This window comes from Hypomesus transpacificus, chromosome 16 (assembly GCF_021917145.1).
Source record: "Hypomesus transpacificus isolate Combined female chromosome 16, fHypTra1, whole genome shotgun sequence".
NCBI lineage: Eukaryota > Metazoa > Chordata > Actinopteri > Osmeriformes > Osmeridae > Hypomesus > Hypomesus transpacificus.
In genome coordinates, this window is record NC_061075.1 from 2,487,724 (window position 1) to 2,503,237 (window position 15,514).

At 48.5% G+C, this 15,514-nt stretch overlaps 4 protein-coding genes across 7 annotated transcripts in view; 2 read left to right on the top strand and 2 right to left on the bottom strand.

The window, feature by feature from the left end:
* Positions 1 to 94: 94 nt before the first annotated feature.
* dcun1d4 (DCN1, defective in cullin neddylation 1, domain containing 4 (S. cerevisiae)) lies at positions 95 to 8,040 on the bottom strand. 4 transcript variants are annotated; one of them, XM_047036959.1, is made up of 12 exons: positions 7,951 to 8,040; positions 7,668 to 7,832; positions 6,103 to 6,173; positions 4,484 to 4,523; positions 4,058 to 4,145; positions 3,696 to 3,784; positions 3,461 to 3,531; positions 3,190 to 3,281; positions 2,879 to 2,987; positions 2,609 to 2,713; positions 2,387 to 2,489; positions 95 to 2,245 (listed from the first exon to the last, which is right to left on the bottom strand). In XM_047036959.1, exons 2-12 carry the CDS (start codon positions 7,684 to 7,686, stop codon positions 2,190 to 2,192), a joined length of 843 nt encoding a protein of 280 aa, XP_046892915.1. In that variant the 5' UTR covers positions 7,687 to 7,832; positions 7,951 to 8,040; the 3' UTR covers positions 95 to 2,189. The 4 variants fall into 4 exon arrangements, with proteins under 4 accessions (XP_046892915.1, XP_046892916.1, XP_046892918.1 ...); XM_047036960.1 differs by lacking the exons at positions 4,484 to 4,523; positions 7,668 to 7,832; positions 7,951 to 8,040 and adding an exon at positions 6,586 to 6,837; XM_047036962.1 differs by lacking the exons at positions 6,103 to 6,173; positions 7,668 to 7,832; positions 7,951 to 8,040 and adding an exon at positions 5,523 to 5,527.
* A 661-nt stretch (positions 8,041 to 8,701) lies between these two features.
* ociad2 (OCIA domain containing 2) lies at positions 8,702 to 10,918 on the top strand. The gene is made up of 7 exons (XM_047036844.1): positions 8,702 to 8,900; positions 9,181 to 9,265; positions 9,933 to 9,986; positions 10,061 to 10,108; positions 10,250 to 10,409; positions 10,552 to 10,629; positions 10,737 to 10,918. The coding sequence occupies exons 1-6, from the start codon at positions 8,850 to 8,852 to the stop codon at positions 10,625 to 10,627; spliced, it is 474 nt and encodes a 157-aa protein (XP_046892800.1). The 5' UTR covers positions 8,702 to 8,849; the 3' UTR covers positions 10,628 to 10,629; positions 10,737 to 10,918.
* A 308-nt stretch (positions 10,919 to 11,226) lies between these two features.
* Positions 11,227 to 14,949, bottom strand: ociad1 (OCIA domain containing 1). The gene is made up of 8 exons (XM_047036843.1): positions 14,467 to 14,949; positions 13,958 to 14,045; positions 13,634 to 13,687; positions 13,513 to 13,560; positions 13,292 to 13,421; positions 12,989 to 13,155; positions 12,018 to 12,173; positions 11,227 to 11,583 (listed from the first exon to the last, which is right to left on the bottom strand). The coding sequence occupies exons 1-8, from the start codon at positions 14,530 to 14,532 to the stop codon at positions 11,546 to 11,548; spliced, it is 747 nt and encodes a 248-aa protein (XP_046892799.1). The 5' UTR covers positions 14,533 to 14,949; the 3' UTR covers positions 11,227 to 11,545.
* A 297-nt stretch (positions 14,950 to 15,246) lies between these two features.
* Positions 15,247 to 15,514, top strand: part of fryl (furry homolog, like) — a 53,080-nt gene continuing 52,812 nt past the window's right edge. The window contains exon 1 of the mRNA XM_047036842.1: positions 15,247 to 15,351. The gene's annotated coding sequence lies outside the window, so the exon portion shown is untranslated. The remainder of the gene's footprint in view (positions 15,352 to 15,514) is intronic.

Here is a 15,514-nt window from a genome sequence, read left to right on the forward strand (position 1 = left end):
TATTTGGGGTGAAAATTGGGGTGTGTAGTGAATCTTAAAAAAATACAATCAAAACAGATCAAAACTGCAAGGAAGACAAACTACAAAACAACCATTTAAGTTAATAAACCCCTTTATATCTGTATAGAGAGATAGGTTACAGTGAAAACACACACATACATACTGTACACACTGTATTTACAGCCTGGACAACGTAACTGTTAGTCCCTCCTGGAGTGACCGGACAGCTCAGAGTTAGTCTCTGTGCAAGTGATTAGTGAGCAGTCCTACAGCTGGCTCCAGCTCCTACAGGTCTTCTCACCCTCCACCGGGAGAGCTCCTTGACAGTCCTGATAGGTGGGGTGGTGGCTAGTCTGACGATGTAAACACTAATGCTTACAAAGAGTGGGGGAAATTGGGTGTGCATGAGAGAGAGAGAATGTTGAAGGTGAGAGTTGGAGAGAGGAAGGAAGAGAGCGAGAGAGGTGTGTTATGTGTTAACATCCACAGTTGGTGGTTTTCAGGTGTGTAATAAGACATAAGTGAGGACATCATACAAAACACAGCAACAATTCAGCACAAATTCCTGTACAAAACAAAATCTCATCCATTCACAGAAGGCTCTGATGGAGCGAGCATGCAATTACTCCCACCCTTAAAACAGTTCAGCATCACATCACAGCCAGAGACTAAAGTTTATACGAGTGTTAATAAGACGTTACTTGATGCTAGCAGAACAGCGTAGCATGAACACCATGCTACACCTAGCTCGCATGGCATCAACACCATGCTACACCAAGCTAGCACAGCATTAACACCATGCTTAACCTAGCTAGCATAGCATAAACACCATACTACTCCTAGCCAGTGTAGCATGAACACGATGCTAAACCTGGCTAGCATAGCATCAACATCATGCTGCACCTAGACGTCCGAGGGGCTGGGCCCACCTCTGGCTGGTGGTGCTGGCGCTGCACCCATGCTGCTCTGCTCATCCTCATAGGACCTACAGCCTTGAGGGGAGAGGGGGAGGGGGGCTAGGGAAGTGGAGACCAGGAAGAAGGAGACCAGTAAGGAGGAGACCAGGGAGGATGAGACCAGGGAGGAAGGGACCAGGGAGCAGGAGGCTAGTGAGTGAGAAGTAGAACACTAGGGAGTAGGAGACTCGTGAGTGAGACGGAGAGGAGGGAGGAGGCGACGACTCGGGATGAGCAGACTAGGAAGCAGGGGACGAGGGAGCAGGAGACTAGTGAGTGAGAAGACGACAACTCCAGCGAACTAGGGAAGATGTTTGCTAGTTACAAAGATAGAAACAAACATGCTGCATTTTAGCTCTGAACACAGTCCCAACATCCTGAATCTATACCTGACCACTGAGGGTTTGTGTGCGCATGTATGTGTGTGTGTGTGTGTATATTCATGCATATCTGTGCATGTGGGTGTGCATGTGTGTGCTGCAAGTTTATATGCAAGTTGAATACGTAAAGTGACTTCCATATTTTTGAGGCACAAGAAACTCTCTTACTATCACCACAGCGTTGCCATGGATACATCAAATGGTCATGTGACCAATGAGTGCTGGTTGGCGGGGGCTGCCGCTGTGCCGTAATAAGAGTTTGTCAGCAGCAATCTGATTGGTTTAGTGGTGCGAGGTCGAGCCAATCCTGGGGGGGTAGATAATCCCCGCCCTGCTCAGAGAAAAGGGCGGGAAACTAGGCTCAATTATCATAGGACGACTGTAAACACACCCGACCCTGGACCCCTGACCTCAGCCATTTGACACAGTGTGCTTCTCCAAGAATCCCATCTCAAACACTCTGAAACTATACAAAATGAGGGTTGTTGTCATTTATGGAGGACAAGCACAGATGGGAGTCCAACACGGTTCTACAATATTCAGATGTTCCCGGGTCAAAGGGCCCTGGTTTAGGACAGCCTCCCAGCTGGGCCGAGGGCTGATGGTATCATCACACACTTCACAGTGAAGCAGCGTCCCAGCTGACCATGGGTTCTCCTCCCACAATGCAACACTGGTAAGGAAATGGTTTTCCAGAGGTGGTTGTTGTCTCTGCCATGGCCCTTTCAGGCCCCCCACCCCCGTCCCACCCCCCACCCCACCCCCTTCCACTGCCCACATGCAGCTACTCCATATTGTTTGTTTACTCTGTGGTTGTAGTTTCTTAAGAGCTGTTATTGTTGTTGCTGCAGGACTAGGACATATCCCTCTCCTTGTACCACTCCACAAACTCATCCAGCAACACGGGCCCTGCAACACACAACACTCCGAGGATCAGGAGGTGAGATTATGTGTGTGCATGCCTTTGAGGGTGTGTGTGTGTGCATGCGTTTGAGGGTGTGTGTGTGTGCATGAGTATGGCGGGGTGCGTGTGTGTGACTGTTGACTCACAGGCTCCGTCCTCGTCATAGTTACTGAGGTCCAGGTTGATGGTTCTGCTGAACTCTAGAACGTTGCACCACTGGTCCTTATTGATCACCTTGTACTTGGATTGCTGTTGGGAAACACACATATACAGGACCACGCACACACACACACACACACACACACTGCTGGGACACACAGTAATACCACAATAGATGTGTGCGTGTGTGCATGTGTGAGACTCCCCACCTCCAGGAACTGATTGAACACAGGGAACAGTGGCCATGTCTTCCCCAGTAGCAATCCCAGCATGCACTTGGCTGTGTTCAAGTCCAAACTCCTCTGGTCCTTTTCCTGTGGGAAACCACATCTCAGCTACCAGGCACAGTGCATAGTAACCACATCTCAGCTACCAGGCACAGTGCATAGTAACCACATCTCAGCTACCAGGCACAGTGCATAGTAACCACATCTCAACTACCAGGCAGTGTTTTTGGGATATGTCTGCACCCCACTCACCCTGGCAAAATCGAAGGCGTATCGGTAGATGAGCTTGAAGTTGGTATTGTCGTTCAGCATGGATCTCAGGTAGTCCAGAGTGTTCCTCAGCCTCTCTGTGGAGTCACACCTGGCCAGGAGACAGCCATCTTAGACACGCTACACAGTCACATGACCAGAAAATAAAGACTCAGACATGCACACACTCACTTGTCCATACACAGATTGACCCACACACAAACACTGACTCACACACACATTCAACCCCACACACATATTGACCCACACATACCCCTGTGTACACACACATTAATGAAGACAGACAGACTTACTGTAAGGAGCCCATGCCTTTAAGCCACTCCTGAAGGGTAAAGTAGCCCATACTCTGGGCATCCAGCTTCCAGGCCAGAACCAGCATCACCACCTGCACATAGAACCAGAACCACCATTACTACCTGCACACACAGACCTGCAACACAACACTCCAACACAGAGCTACAACACAGACCTACAGGTCTCCATCACCGAGCTACAACACAGACCTACAGGTCTCCATCACAGACAGACCTGTGGACGTACAGCAGAGGTTTATGGGTTTCTTACATTTTCTGGTTCCACTCCGATGTCCTCACAGAACTTCTCCATCCCTTCTGGACCCACTGCATCGTCACAGCCTGCAAACACAGACACACACACACACACACACACACACACACACATACAACCACACAGAACACACATATAGAACAACACAGATCAGACACACACACACTCAGACAAATACTCTGAAACAACAAACACACAAACACCTTCCCAGGAGGCCACAGCAGCGTCTCACCTGCGTACTCGTAGAACCACTCCAGGCATCTCTTACTGGAGAAGCTTTCCTGCTCCCTGATCTGGGGTGTCTCATGCTTCCTGAGAAGACTGCAGGAGGGAACACACTGTTACAGACCAGGTTAGACACCTTCTTTCACATTCAACTCCACTACCTGGTTGCTATGCGGCGGGGGATGGGGGCTACCTGGTTTCTAGGCAACGGGGGTTACCGGGTTGCTAGGTAGCCGCCTGGCTGTGAGTGGGTGCTACGTGGTTGCTAGGTGACCAGGCAGCAGGGGTAGGGGGGCTACTTGGTTGCTAGGCGATGGGGGCTACCTGGTTGCTAGGTGACAAGGGGGGTACCTGGTTGCTAGGTGTTACCTGTCATGGCGGCTCTTCTTAGCTGTCAAGTCATCTCCGGCTGTGGGTCTCCTCTTTTTCCTGGGGGGCATGGCTCTGGAACAGCAGGCTGGGGGGGCGAGGGGGTTTAGACAGCTGTTTAGACAGCTACTGTATCACATTGATAACACCAAACACACAGTATCACAGAGGCACCAACAACTTCTTTGAACATCTTGAATGTGTGAGTGTGCGTGTATCAATAGGTGTGTGTCTGCATGTGGATGTGTGTGTTTGTGCCAGTATGTGTCAATTTCTATGCATGTGTGTGTGTGTGTGTGTGTGTGTGTGTGTGTGTGTACGGTGGGTTAGGTGTGTGTGTGTGTGTGTAGGGTGGGTCAGGTATTTGTGTGTGTGTGTCAGATGGTGTGTGTGTGTGTGTGTAGGGCAGTCAGGTGGGTTCAGTACCTGAGGAGTGACTGTCCTGTCCAACCTCCTCTGTTATGTTCTGTGGAGAGACACATCTGAAACAGCTGCTCACACACTACACAACTAGACTACTCTATTCTACTACAGTACACTATAGGCTACTACACTTAGCACTAGCTGGGTGATTTGCCAGCCTATAGAGGGTGTGGTAGATGTACAGGGGTGAAGAGTGTGTGGGTTAGTTTGCCAGCCTATAGAGGGTGTGGTAGATGTACAGGGGTGGGGAGTGTGTGGGTTAGTTTACCAGCCTGTGGAGGGTGTGGTTGGTGTTTGGGGTGTGTGGGGTAGTTTACCAGCCTGTGGAGGGTGTGGGTGTGGTAGATGTGTTGGGGTGAGGAGTGTGTGGGTTAGTTTACCAGCCTGTGGAGGGTGTGGTAGGTGTGTAGGGTATGTGGGTTAGTTTACCAGCCTATGGAGGGTGTGATAGGTGTGTGGGGTTTGTGGGGTAGTTTACCAGCCTGTGGAGGTTGTGTTAGGTGTGTGGGGTAGTTTACCAGCCTGTGGAGGGTGTGGTAGGTGTGTGGGGTGAGGACTGTGTGGGGTAGTTTGCCAGCCTGTGGAGGGTGTGGTAGGTGTGTGGGGTGAGGACTGTGCTGGGTAGTTTGCCAGCCTGTGGAGGGTCTGGTAGGTGTGTGAGGTGAGGACTGTGTGGGGTAGTTTACCAGCCTCTGGAGAGTGTGGTAGAGGACTGTGTGGGGTAATTTGCCAGCCTGTGGAGGGTGTGGTAGGTGTGTGGGGTGAGGACTGTGTGGGGTAGTTTACCAGCCTCTGGAGGGTGTGGTAGAGGACTGTGTGGGGTAGTTTACCAGCCTCTGGAGGGTGTGGTAGAGGACTGTGTGGGGTAGTTTACTAGCCTGTGGAGGGTCTGGTAGGTGTGTGGGGTGAGGACTGTGCTGGGTAGTTTGCCAGCCTGTGGAGGGTCTGGTAGGTGTGTGGGGTGAGGACTGTGTGGGGTAGTTTACCAGCCTGTGGAGGGTGTGGTAGGTGTGTGGGGTGAGGACTGTGTGGGGTAGTTTACCAGCCTGTGGAGGGTGTGGTAGGTGTGTGGGGTGAGGACTGTGCTGGGTAGTTTGCCAGCCTGTGGAGGGTCTGGTAGGTGTGTGGGGTGAGGACTGTGTGGGGTAGTTTACCAGCCTCTGGAGGGTGTGGTAGAGGACTGTGTGGGGTAGTTTGCCAGCCTGTGGAGGGTGTGGTAGGTGTGTGGGGTGAGGACTGTGTGGGGTAGTTTACCAGCCTCTGGAGGGTGTGGTAGAGGATTGTGTGGGGTAGTTTACCAGCCTCTGGAGGGTGTGGTAGAGGACTGTGTGGGGTAGTTTACTATCCTGTGGAGGGTCTGGTAGGTGTGTGGGGTGAGGACTGTGCTGGGTAGTTTGCCAGCCTGTGGAGGGTCTGGTAGGTGTGTGGGGTGAGGACTGTGTGGGGTAGTTTACCAGCCTGTGGAGGGTGTGGTAGGTGTGTGGGGTGAGGACTGTGTAGGGTAGTTTACCAGCCTGTGGAGGGTGTGGTAGGTGTGTTGGGTGAGGACTGTGTGGGGTAGTTTACCAGCCTGTGGAGGGTGTGGTAGGTGTGTGGGGTGAGGACTGTGTGGGGTAGTTTACCAGCCTGTGGAGGGTGTGGTAGATGCTGTGGATGCTGGCTAGAGGAGACAGATGGGAGTTGAGCTGAAAACCTGCGGGAGAGAAGAAGCCGATAAGGAAGGAGGGTGAACACATTTCAGAGCTCTAGGTGTCAGCCAACACTGGGTCAGCCCTGCTCATGACCACTCACACAGGCTCTACATCAGCTGTAGTCCCTTTGACCCTGAACAACTGCCTTAACCAGAGTATGTTTGAACTGAGGTTTTGTGGGGTCCCCATGGTAATGGCAGTGGGGGATTAACACTAACCCCCTCCCCCCCTTTCTCTCTCTCTGTCTCTCTCATGGCTGTTTCTTAGAAGGGCTAAAAACAGCAACAGAAATATCTCTTACAGCATCGTCTACGTAAATGTAAGGATTGAGTGACGTCACAGCAGGAGACTAATACAGTCTGTGGAAGGACCGGGTTAATAGCAGGCAGCCTAGCCTGGCCGTGTACAACCGACCTGATCATCGCTACCGGAGTCCGACGTCTCTACCGGGATGACCAGCTGGACTGCAGCATTGCAGGACGGGAAACTGGACGGCAAATTACTGCCTCGCCTACTCCCTCTAGCCAAGAATCAAATGCCACCAATCCTATTTATTTGCGTACTAAGTGTCACCCAACGTCATCGTTTTAAAATCGTTCCAAATGTTCAGATCGACGACAGGCCGTTGAGACCACACTCACTGCATACCTAAAATAGCAGTAGAGACGCACAACTTGCAATGAGTTTACAAAGTATCTAGAGAGTAGCTGGAAACATGGACGTTGTAGTCCATTTATTATGTGATGGCCATGGTTCTCTCATACAAGGACCAAATTATTAAACTACAATACCCATACTTCCAAAAAATAAATAATTTCATTCAGCACCCCTCTCCTGACGCTCACCAAACTGATGAATGCATATAACATTGTAACAAAATTGGTACATAAAACCACATGTAAATGTCTCAAAGTCTCTGTTATCCTCCTCTACGGATGACGAACGGTTCAAGAACCCAATGTGGCACGCATCGACAGAAATTTTACACAACTGCGTCACGATTTTCATACTCTAATTTTCCGCAGTTACCTCGAAATCTGACCTATTTAATGTCACATAACATCAGTGCGTATACAATCGAAGTTGCTTTGCAGTTCCAACAAACTGGCATGCGTCAATAAGGTCCATACGCACATAAACCTGGTACAAATAATGTTGCTTTTACTTTATCCACGTGAACAGTGAGGCAGAAACGTTGTTATTATCATACTAAGAAGTCAACCAAAGTGCGTTCCACACCAGTAACATAATACAGAATACCTCCTTTGTTGTCACCCCAAGACAACGTAGGAAACTACAAAGAGAATGGCAATAGCACACAGATATCCATACCACTAGCCTACTCGATAAACAGATTGTCTGGCACCATGAGAGGGTCTTCTCGTCGTACAGCAGCCACACATAAGCCCTGCATCAGGTAGGGGCAAAGCATGGTTGTAATAGACGTGCTAACATCACTGCGCGTACAAAAACACCAAAGCCACAATTATACTTACTTGCCGCATCAGAGTGCATTTTTATGAAACACTCAACTGTCTGTGTGAAGTCCGCAGACCGGCCAGGAGGCGGGACTTGTTAACGTAACGTATGCCCGTAGATGATTTCGGGTTGAAGACGGACTCATTGACCGCGCCCGGCGTCTCGCTGACTGGCTGACATGGCTGTCATGTAGAACAGATTTGGACAAAGAATTTAAGACCCTTCCCTGTTTGAACGTGACAGATCAAAGTTGTCAAGGAGACCGTCCCCCTATCGTTGCTCATTGGCTAGAAAACTTACCTACAAACGTCAATATTGTGAATCTCCTCGTGCATTACCGAAAACCATCCCACGACGGATCCCCATTGCTCAGTCTTCTCAGAGGGACACGCCCACACACATTTTCTCTGTGGCGTACCCTGCCTTCAGTCATGCGACTCCGTTGTTGTGAAAGGTGATTGGTCTGCATTTATGACGTATTGGTTTGGTGCATGTCATAGTTTTTTTACTTGTCTTGACACCAGGTTTTGTTTTCTAAGGTTAAAGTCTCTCTGAATAATTATTTTCTGCATGAGTTGATTTGTTTAACCTTTCAGACAGTTCAGTGACTGCATTCATTTGCATAACTTCAGGAGAACTTGCATTCTATGTGGTTGTTAGATCCCAACCCTACAACCATGAAGTGCCAGGGACTTCACCTCAAGAAAAAAAAATATAAACAGAGCTTGCTCAGCTAGCTTAAAGTTCAATTATGAATATATAATTAGCATATATTATAGTTGGAAATTGAAGTCGTTGTAGTAGTAGAATGTAGAAGTTGTAAAGACATTTTTATCTCGGGGAACGAGAGGAGGGAGGAGGCCGAAGGTAGGCCAGAGGTAAGGCTCTGAAAGACAGCCAACTCATAGTAGGTGTGTCACCATGAGCTATAATGAAATCAGAGACGAAGCGAGAGATGTAGAGCGAGATGTGGGTGGAGAGTGTGTTGAGAGAGGGGGGGAGGTGTGTTACAAGTTATTTCACCAGCCCTCCTTGTAGGCAGGGCCTCTGTGTTTACAGTTGGGGTGGGGTGAAGGAGGATCCAACCAGGGACCTTCAGACGGCGGAGGGCTAAGAAGCAGACAGGACTCCGAACTTCACATCAGCTGGACGTAGATCTGATCCCAGAGGCAAGGAAACGACTCCAGAGACCAGCCACCATGAGCTCCGAGGCTGGAGAAAGCGCAGCGACAGCACAGGCGGACAGGAAGGTCAGAGAACCACGCTCCGGGTTGGGGGTAACGGGAGAGCTGTGTTGGGAGCGGCTCCCCCCAGACATTGTCCATAGGGGTGGCCAGATGGGGCCACTGAGAATTTCAGGAATTGTATTATGCTGTTGTACTTTTTAGGCTAGCAATTTTATTAAGGTAGCTGTGCCCCCCCCCCCCCCCCCTGCCCCCCCCTGATGGTGCCACAGTGTGTTGGGGGAAACAGAAGGAGTTACAGGAGGGGGTTAGTAGTGTCGTATATAACCCGTCCATATCTCCACAGAGTCACCATGGTGATCGGCACCTTCCCAGGGAGGATATCAGACAAATATGGAGGGAGTGTCAGGAGGAGAGCTTCTGGTATAGAGGTACCTGAACTTTAACACCCGGCTATCTAAATGATAGCCAGACCTGCATGCACAGATTCAAGAGAAGTAAGATGGTTTGAATTACAGGTGGGATTGGGGGTTTGACAAATTACGTTTTGGATCGCCCCCAAAAAAGGTCAAGACAACAGCCTGGGGGTCTAAACGTGTATATAGGCTAAACCAATCCCAGGCGGAGCCTCAACATTGGCCTACCTGACAGCTGGTGACAGCTGAGGCTAGTTCAGGAAAACATGGAAAAATTGTTCTTAACGTGTTCTTAATGTGTTATAAGTATGTTCTCTAATATGCTTTTAACATATTCTTATTATGTTCTCAGCATGTTGTTAACATGTTGAGATGTGGGGTTTCCATGTTTAGCTTTCCCCTGTACATCGCTTTGGATGAAAACATTTGATCATTGAATACATAACCATAATCATGTTGATAATGTCCTTCTCATAAACGTTTGTAACGTTCTCCTCATAAATACGTTGATAAAATTCTTTGCCAAATAAAAATGTTTACAAGATTCTTATGATATCCTGCACCTCAAACACGTTTATCACATCTTTCTCATAAACATGATTATAATATCCTTCTCATAAATATGTTTATAATATCGTTGTCCTCATAAACACGTTTATGATGTTCTCCTTCTGTATCGCAGCTCTGCCTGCGTCTCTGGGAAGCATGGCCGTCACTGGAGGACTCCTCTACCAGGGTAAGACCCCACTGCTCATACAGGGCTGAACAGCAGGAACACGAATCTCTTCAAGCTCTAATCTGTTCCTCCAGGAATCTGGAACGCCTCCAAGAGGTTTGGTCCCTTCCCCAAACTAGCAGGTGAGTCCAGGGGGAAGACAGAGGGGGAAGATAGAGGGAAGGGGGGGGGAAATGGGGTGAGACTGGGGAGGTAGGTGGGATAACTTGTTGTGACCTCTGTCCCTCCATGTTTACGGTTCGACCTTTGACCTTTGCCCCTAGTGGCGGGGATCCTGGGCTACGCGGTGGGCAAGGCTTCCTACGTCGGAACCTGCAGGGAGAAGTTCCAGAGACTCGGCCCGTTCCCTGGTTCTGAAGACGGCCCAGGGTTCGGCCCAGGGTTCGGAGGTCGTGGTTTTGGCCCCGGATGGCCAGGACACAGGTGAGGGGCTGGGTATGTTGCCGGCTAACACCCTAGCTTAGGGTGACTATGTCAAGGTTGATATCATGGGGCCAGCGGTAACTCGTCCCCCATGGTAACAGAACCCTGAGCGAACGGTAACTAACCGTCTCTCCCCTCGCAGGCGCTGCCCTCATGTGTGTGAGGAGTGCAAGAAAAAAGAGGCGCCAAGCCCTCCCTCAGAAACAGCACAAAGCTAGAGGTGAACACACACTCGCTTTGACACACACTCACGGTTGCTCTCTATCTGACTTACACACACACACACACACTCTCACAGGTCTTGATCTTCTTCTCATTCGGTTTCAGACGTGACAGACTGCTGGAGGACCCCATATGATTCTAATGTTGTAATTAACACGTACTGAACCAACACGCCAATTACAGATTGTAAAACTGATTGCAAATCTACAGTATTTTCTATATGCACCATTTGTATGTTTAGAATAAAAGTGTCAGAAAAATGAATAAAATGTCAATGTAGAAATGTTGCTCATGGTAGCCTGGCAATGCATATAGCTGCCACTAGAGGGACCTTCAGGCTACATCATCCCTTTGTTATACTTCACTCAGATCTGCTTTAAAGTCAGCCCTAATCTCTCTGCACTAATGCATCTGTTTTTAAATACATTATTGTTGGCAAACAAATATGAACTATTAGCCTGTATGAAGAACCTATGGGACAGACATCAGTAAAGTCAATATTGCTACACATTTCTTTTGTAAAACACATTTATAAACTAGAATCAGTATGTGCATGTTTCAAACAACCCTGATTACAGAAACAAGGACAGCCAACTAGGCTAAACCAATTTGGTTTATTAAGCAGCATCACATTATGACAAACACAGTGCAGGTGATCAGGTACTGACTGGTGTCTGGAGAGGATCACATGACCCAAGATGACAAAGCACACACTCTCCCTCTCAACACACACACACTTTCTCCTTAATAGACATCATCCCTCTCTCTCCTTACACACTCTCACTTTCTCTAACAGACACACACTAACGTTTCCGCTCTCAACTGCTCCCTCTCTCTTCAACACAAACTCCTCCCTCTCCTCTCTCTTTAACACAAATTCCTCCCTCTCCTCTCTCTTTAACACTCACACACACTCACTCATCCCATGTGTCTCCATACTTGTTCTTTTTCACTGTGAACACAAGAGAAGATGAACACAGTGTTACTCCAACCTGCCTGGTACATGACACAAGATGACTACAGTGTACACTTAGACATTTGATCTTATATACAGCTTCGATATGATGTCATTATATGTCATCTATAATGTGACTGTATCGAACAGTTAACCCCACCAGAACGATCTCCCCCCCCCCCCCCCCCCCAAACCCACCTTCTCCCTCCCCCCACCCCCTGAACCACCTTCTCCCTCCCCCACCCCCAGACCCACCTTCTCCCTTCCCCCACCCCCAGACCCACCTTCTCCTTCCCCCCACCCCCTGAACCACCTTCTCCCTCCCTCCCCCCACCCCCAGACCCACCTTCTCCTTCCCCCCACCCCCTGAACCACCTTCTCCCTCCCTCCCCCCACCCCCTGAACCACCGTCTCCCCACCCCCAGACCCACCTTCTGCATGGGGGCCAGCCCGCCCTGCCCGAGGCTGCAGAGAAGCGTCGGCCTTCTGGGTCATGTTGACCTCGTAGTGCTCTCGGTTCCGGCTGCGGAGGTTCTCATACATAACAGGGTCCCTCCTGGGGCCTTCATCCTCCAGGTACGACGGTGCTGAGAACAGATGAGAACCAGGATGAGAACCAGGATGAGAACCAGGATGAGAACCAGCATGAGAACCAGGATGAGAACCAGGATGAGAACCAGCATGATAACCAGGATAAGAACCAGGATGAGAACCAGGATGAGAACCAGCATGATAACCAGGATGAGAACCAGCATGAGAACCAGGATGAGAACCAGGATGAGAACCAGGAAGAGAACCAGGATGAGAACCAGGATGAGAACCAGCACGATAACCAGGATAAGAACCAGGATGAGAACCAGGATGAGAACCAGGAAGAGAACCAGGATGAGAACCAGGATGAGAACCAGCACGATAACCAGGATAAGAACCAGGATGAGAACCAGGATGAGAACCAGCATGAGAACCAGGATGAGAACCAGGATGAGAACCAGGATGAGAACCAGCACGATAACCAGGATAAGAACCAGGATGAGAACCAGGAAGAGAACCAGGAAGAGAACCAGCATGAGAACCAGGATAAGAACCAGGATGAGAACCAGGAAGAAAACCAGGATGAGGACATACGACGAGTGGAGAGGTACAGCTCTGTGGTTAGAGCATTTGACTTAAGATCAAGAGGTTCAAATCCCTTCCCCACCCCTTCACTTTGGATAAAAATGTCTGCCTAATAAATATCTTACATTAAAGTAATTATTATTAAATCAATACCTCATTATTATCCTTATTACTAAATTACTAAATGTTAAACAGATTTAATCTCAGATTAGCTGAGAGTACTGGGTGATGTCATCAATCTGAAATGTTGTCAGTACGCCAGCCATCAGAACTCTCGGGTCTCTACCTGGAGGGTTGATTATGTCATCACCAGGTGCCGAGGGGGCAGAGTCGCTGAATGCAGGCGGCTGATAGGCCGAGGAGAGGTCATTGCTGAAGGAGTCTGAGGCAGGAATAGGGACATAAGCAGCCTGCTGGGGATCCCCCATCTCTGATTGGGTCTGAGGAGCAAACCTTAGGCCAATGAAAAAACAAGGTACACCTGAAGATCCAATCACTTTACAGAGGTTCATAGTACAACGCGGGCAAGCAATCGTTGCTTTGACGGATTGATGGCTGAAATGTGTACTCATTTGGACATAAGACTTACTGTTGGGGTATCTGGCGACGCCCTTGTCTCAAGGCTTCACCCAGTGGTGAATTCTCCAGGTTTTTGAACTTCTCCTGGCATACCTTTGCATAGGAAATCTTCCCTCCTATATACCCAACCATCCCAGCAACTACAACATAAAAAAAGACATTACGTTGATTTGAATAAAAAATGTCTGCTAAATGAATACGTTCTTCTTTTTCTTTTTTTTTATTACTCACAAATTATTTTCGGCAAGGACCCGAAGCGTGGCGAGGGTGCGAGGACTCCTAAAAGTAACAAGTGGATTAGAGGGCTTCTGCAGGAAAGTGGATGGAGGAGATGACAATCACGACCACTTACCTTTGGCAACAAGCACCTGAGTTACTCCCACTGCCACTGCAGAGAACGGCAGAGCTGGGAATGAAAAATTTTGTCATTAGAACTAAAATACCGCATCCTTTCCAGCGTAAAAATTTACAAAACATACGCCGATTCCTTCTATCCACCATCTAGCGTCACGGTGGCGTATGAAAGGTGGTCAGTTAGAAGTGTGAGTTATGAAACTGGATACCCATATACAAGTTGAGGGCAGGGGATGATGCAAAACTTACGAGCAACGAAATAACGTCTGTGAGTGACATATTCGTCCACATATCAGTCTTGTTCATAAACATTTCAACTTACATCTGTACATGAAGCTTTCTTGGTTGCATTCTTTAAAGACTCGTTTCTCTTCCTCCGTAGGTACGTAGCCTGCCGTAAGCGCTGGATTCTGTTGAAACATCAGTTGTATTGCCCACTCTGAATACGTGTATTTCCTGACATGGATAGTTCTCCAACTTTCTCACACACAATAATGATCGGCCTTATCCGAAAACTATAAGATATAATAATAGCTAAGGTGTTAATCAAAGTCCATTGTACTGATTTCACTTGGTACAGAGGCTTGTTTTATGACCTGTGCACAGAAATGGTAGACTACCTAGCCTAGTTAGCTAGCCAGCTAGCATAACTACACTTGTCTTCAGCTTCCTCTCTTTGGCTGTTTAAGGGATTACAGACGGGTGTAACTGAATTATCCGTTTTTCTTTCCCATGAAACACGTCTATGTGATCGTGACTGTAGTATGATTGAGGCAGGTTTCTTAGCTAGCTAAATAGCTAGCAAACAGTTGTCCATGCGTAGTAACTGACCTGTTCGGGCTGTGCCCCGTCGTATGGCTGCGACGTGTCTGTGAATCCCGAAGATGAATGCGACATTACTCCCAATATAGTTACGACCGACTAAGTACTTGCTGGCAACCTTGAAGTTGGGTGACAATTTCGCCAATTATACTTTAAAATATGTAGTTTGTTAGCTCGCTAGCCGTGTGGCTGAAATGACCTCCAGCCGATTACGAGATTTCTTGATGCAAATGACAAATTTACAGCAGAGGGCGCTAGAGTGTAAAGTTTACAGCGCACGCACGCTCGTCAGCTATGCATTGCCATCCATTTAGTTTCCCACTCCCGGGTCGCCCTGGCAAGCAAGTTGGAACTGGAGACACTCAATAGAAACAGTACTAGTCTGGCTAGGATGCAGTCGGTGTCACTTTAATTCCAAAATATATACATATTGTATAATGTCATGGCTTCATCCCGACGCCAGCTGAATAAAGCCCTCTTTACACAATGAACGTAACTATTCATATTACGCAAACTCCTTCTGATTCAAGTCCACGCACGTCATCGGGCGAAGCGGGTGCGCAAATCTTGGTTCATCCTTCGCACAAACGCCATCCAATCACCGCGTGTCTATCAGAATCGACGTATGATTGCCACAGGCTGAACAAATAGCTGGGGGAAAAATCCCTCACCGATCTTACTGCAGGCTTCGTTGCTATTCGACGAGTTTTCGGTCTTTAGAAAAATGAGAAGAACGGTCTAAATTCAATAAGGGAATACGGAGGCGGGGACGTACACAAATGGTAAAATATCCCTACTGCGGGCCGAGCAATAGAGGAGTTTCACGGTTGGAAAAAGCTACCCTCTGCGAAAGGACTAGTTGAATTGCAAGCAAGCCAAGCGCACTTTAAAGAGGTAAGCAAGGCGGACAGTACGATCTCACCAGCTAAACATCCTCGAGTTGTGGGGTTAGCTAAGCTAGCTAAAGGATATCGTTTAGAATACCCGTACCGCCCCAAGGTTTACCGGGTAACTTCTGACTACACCCCAGAACTTCCTTGAGTATCCTATCACTAGA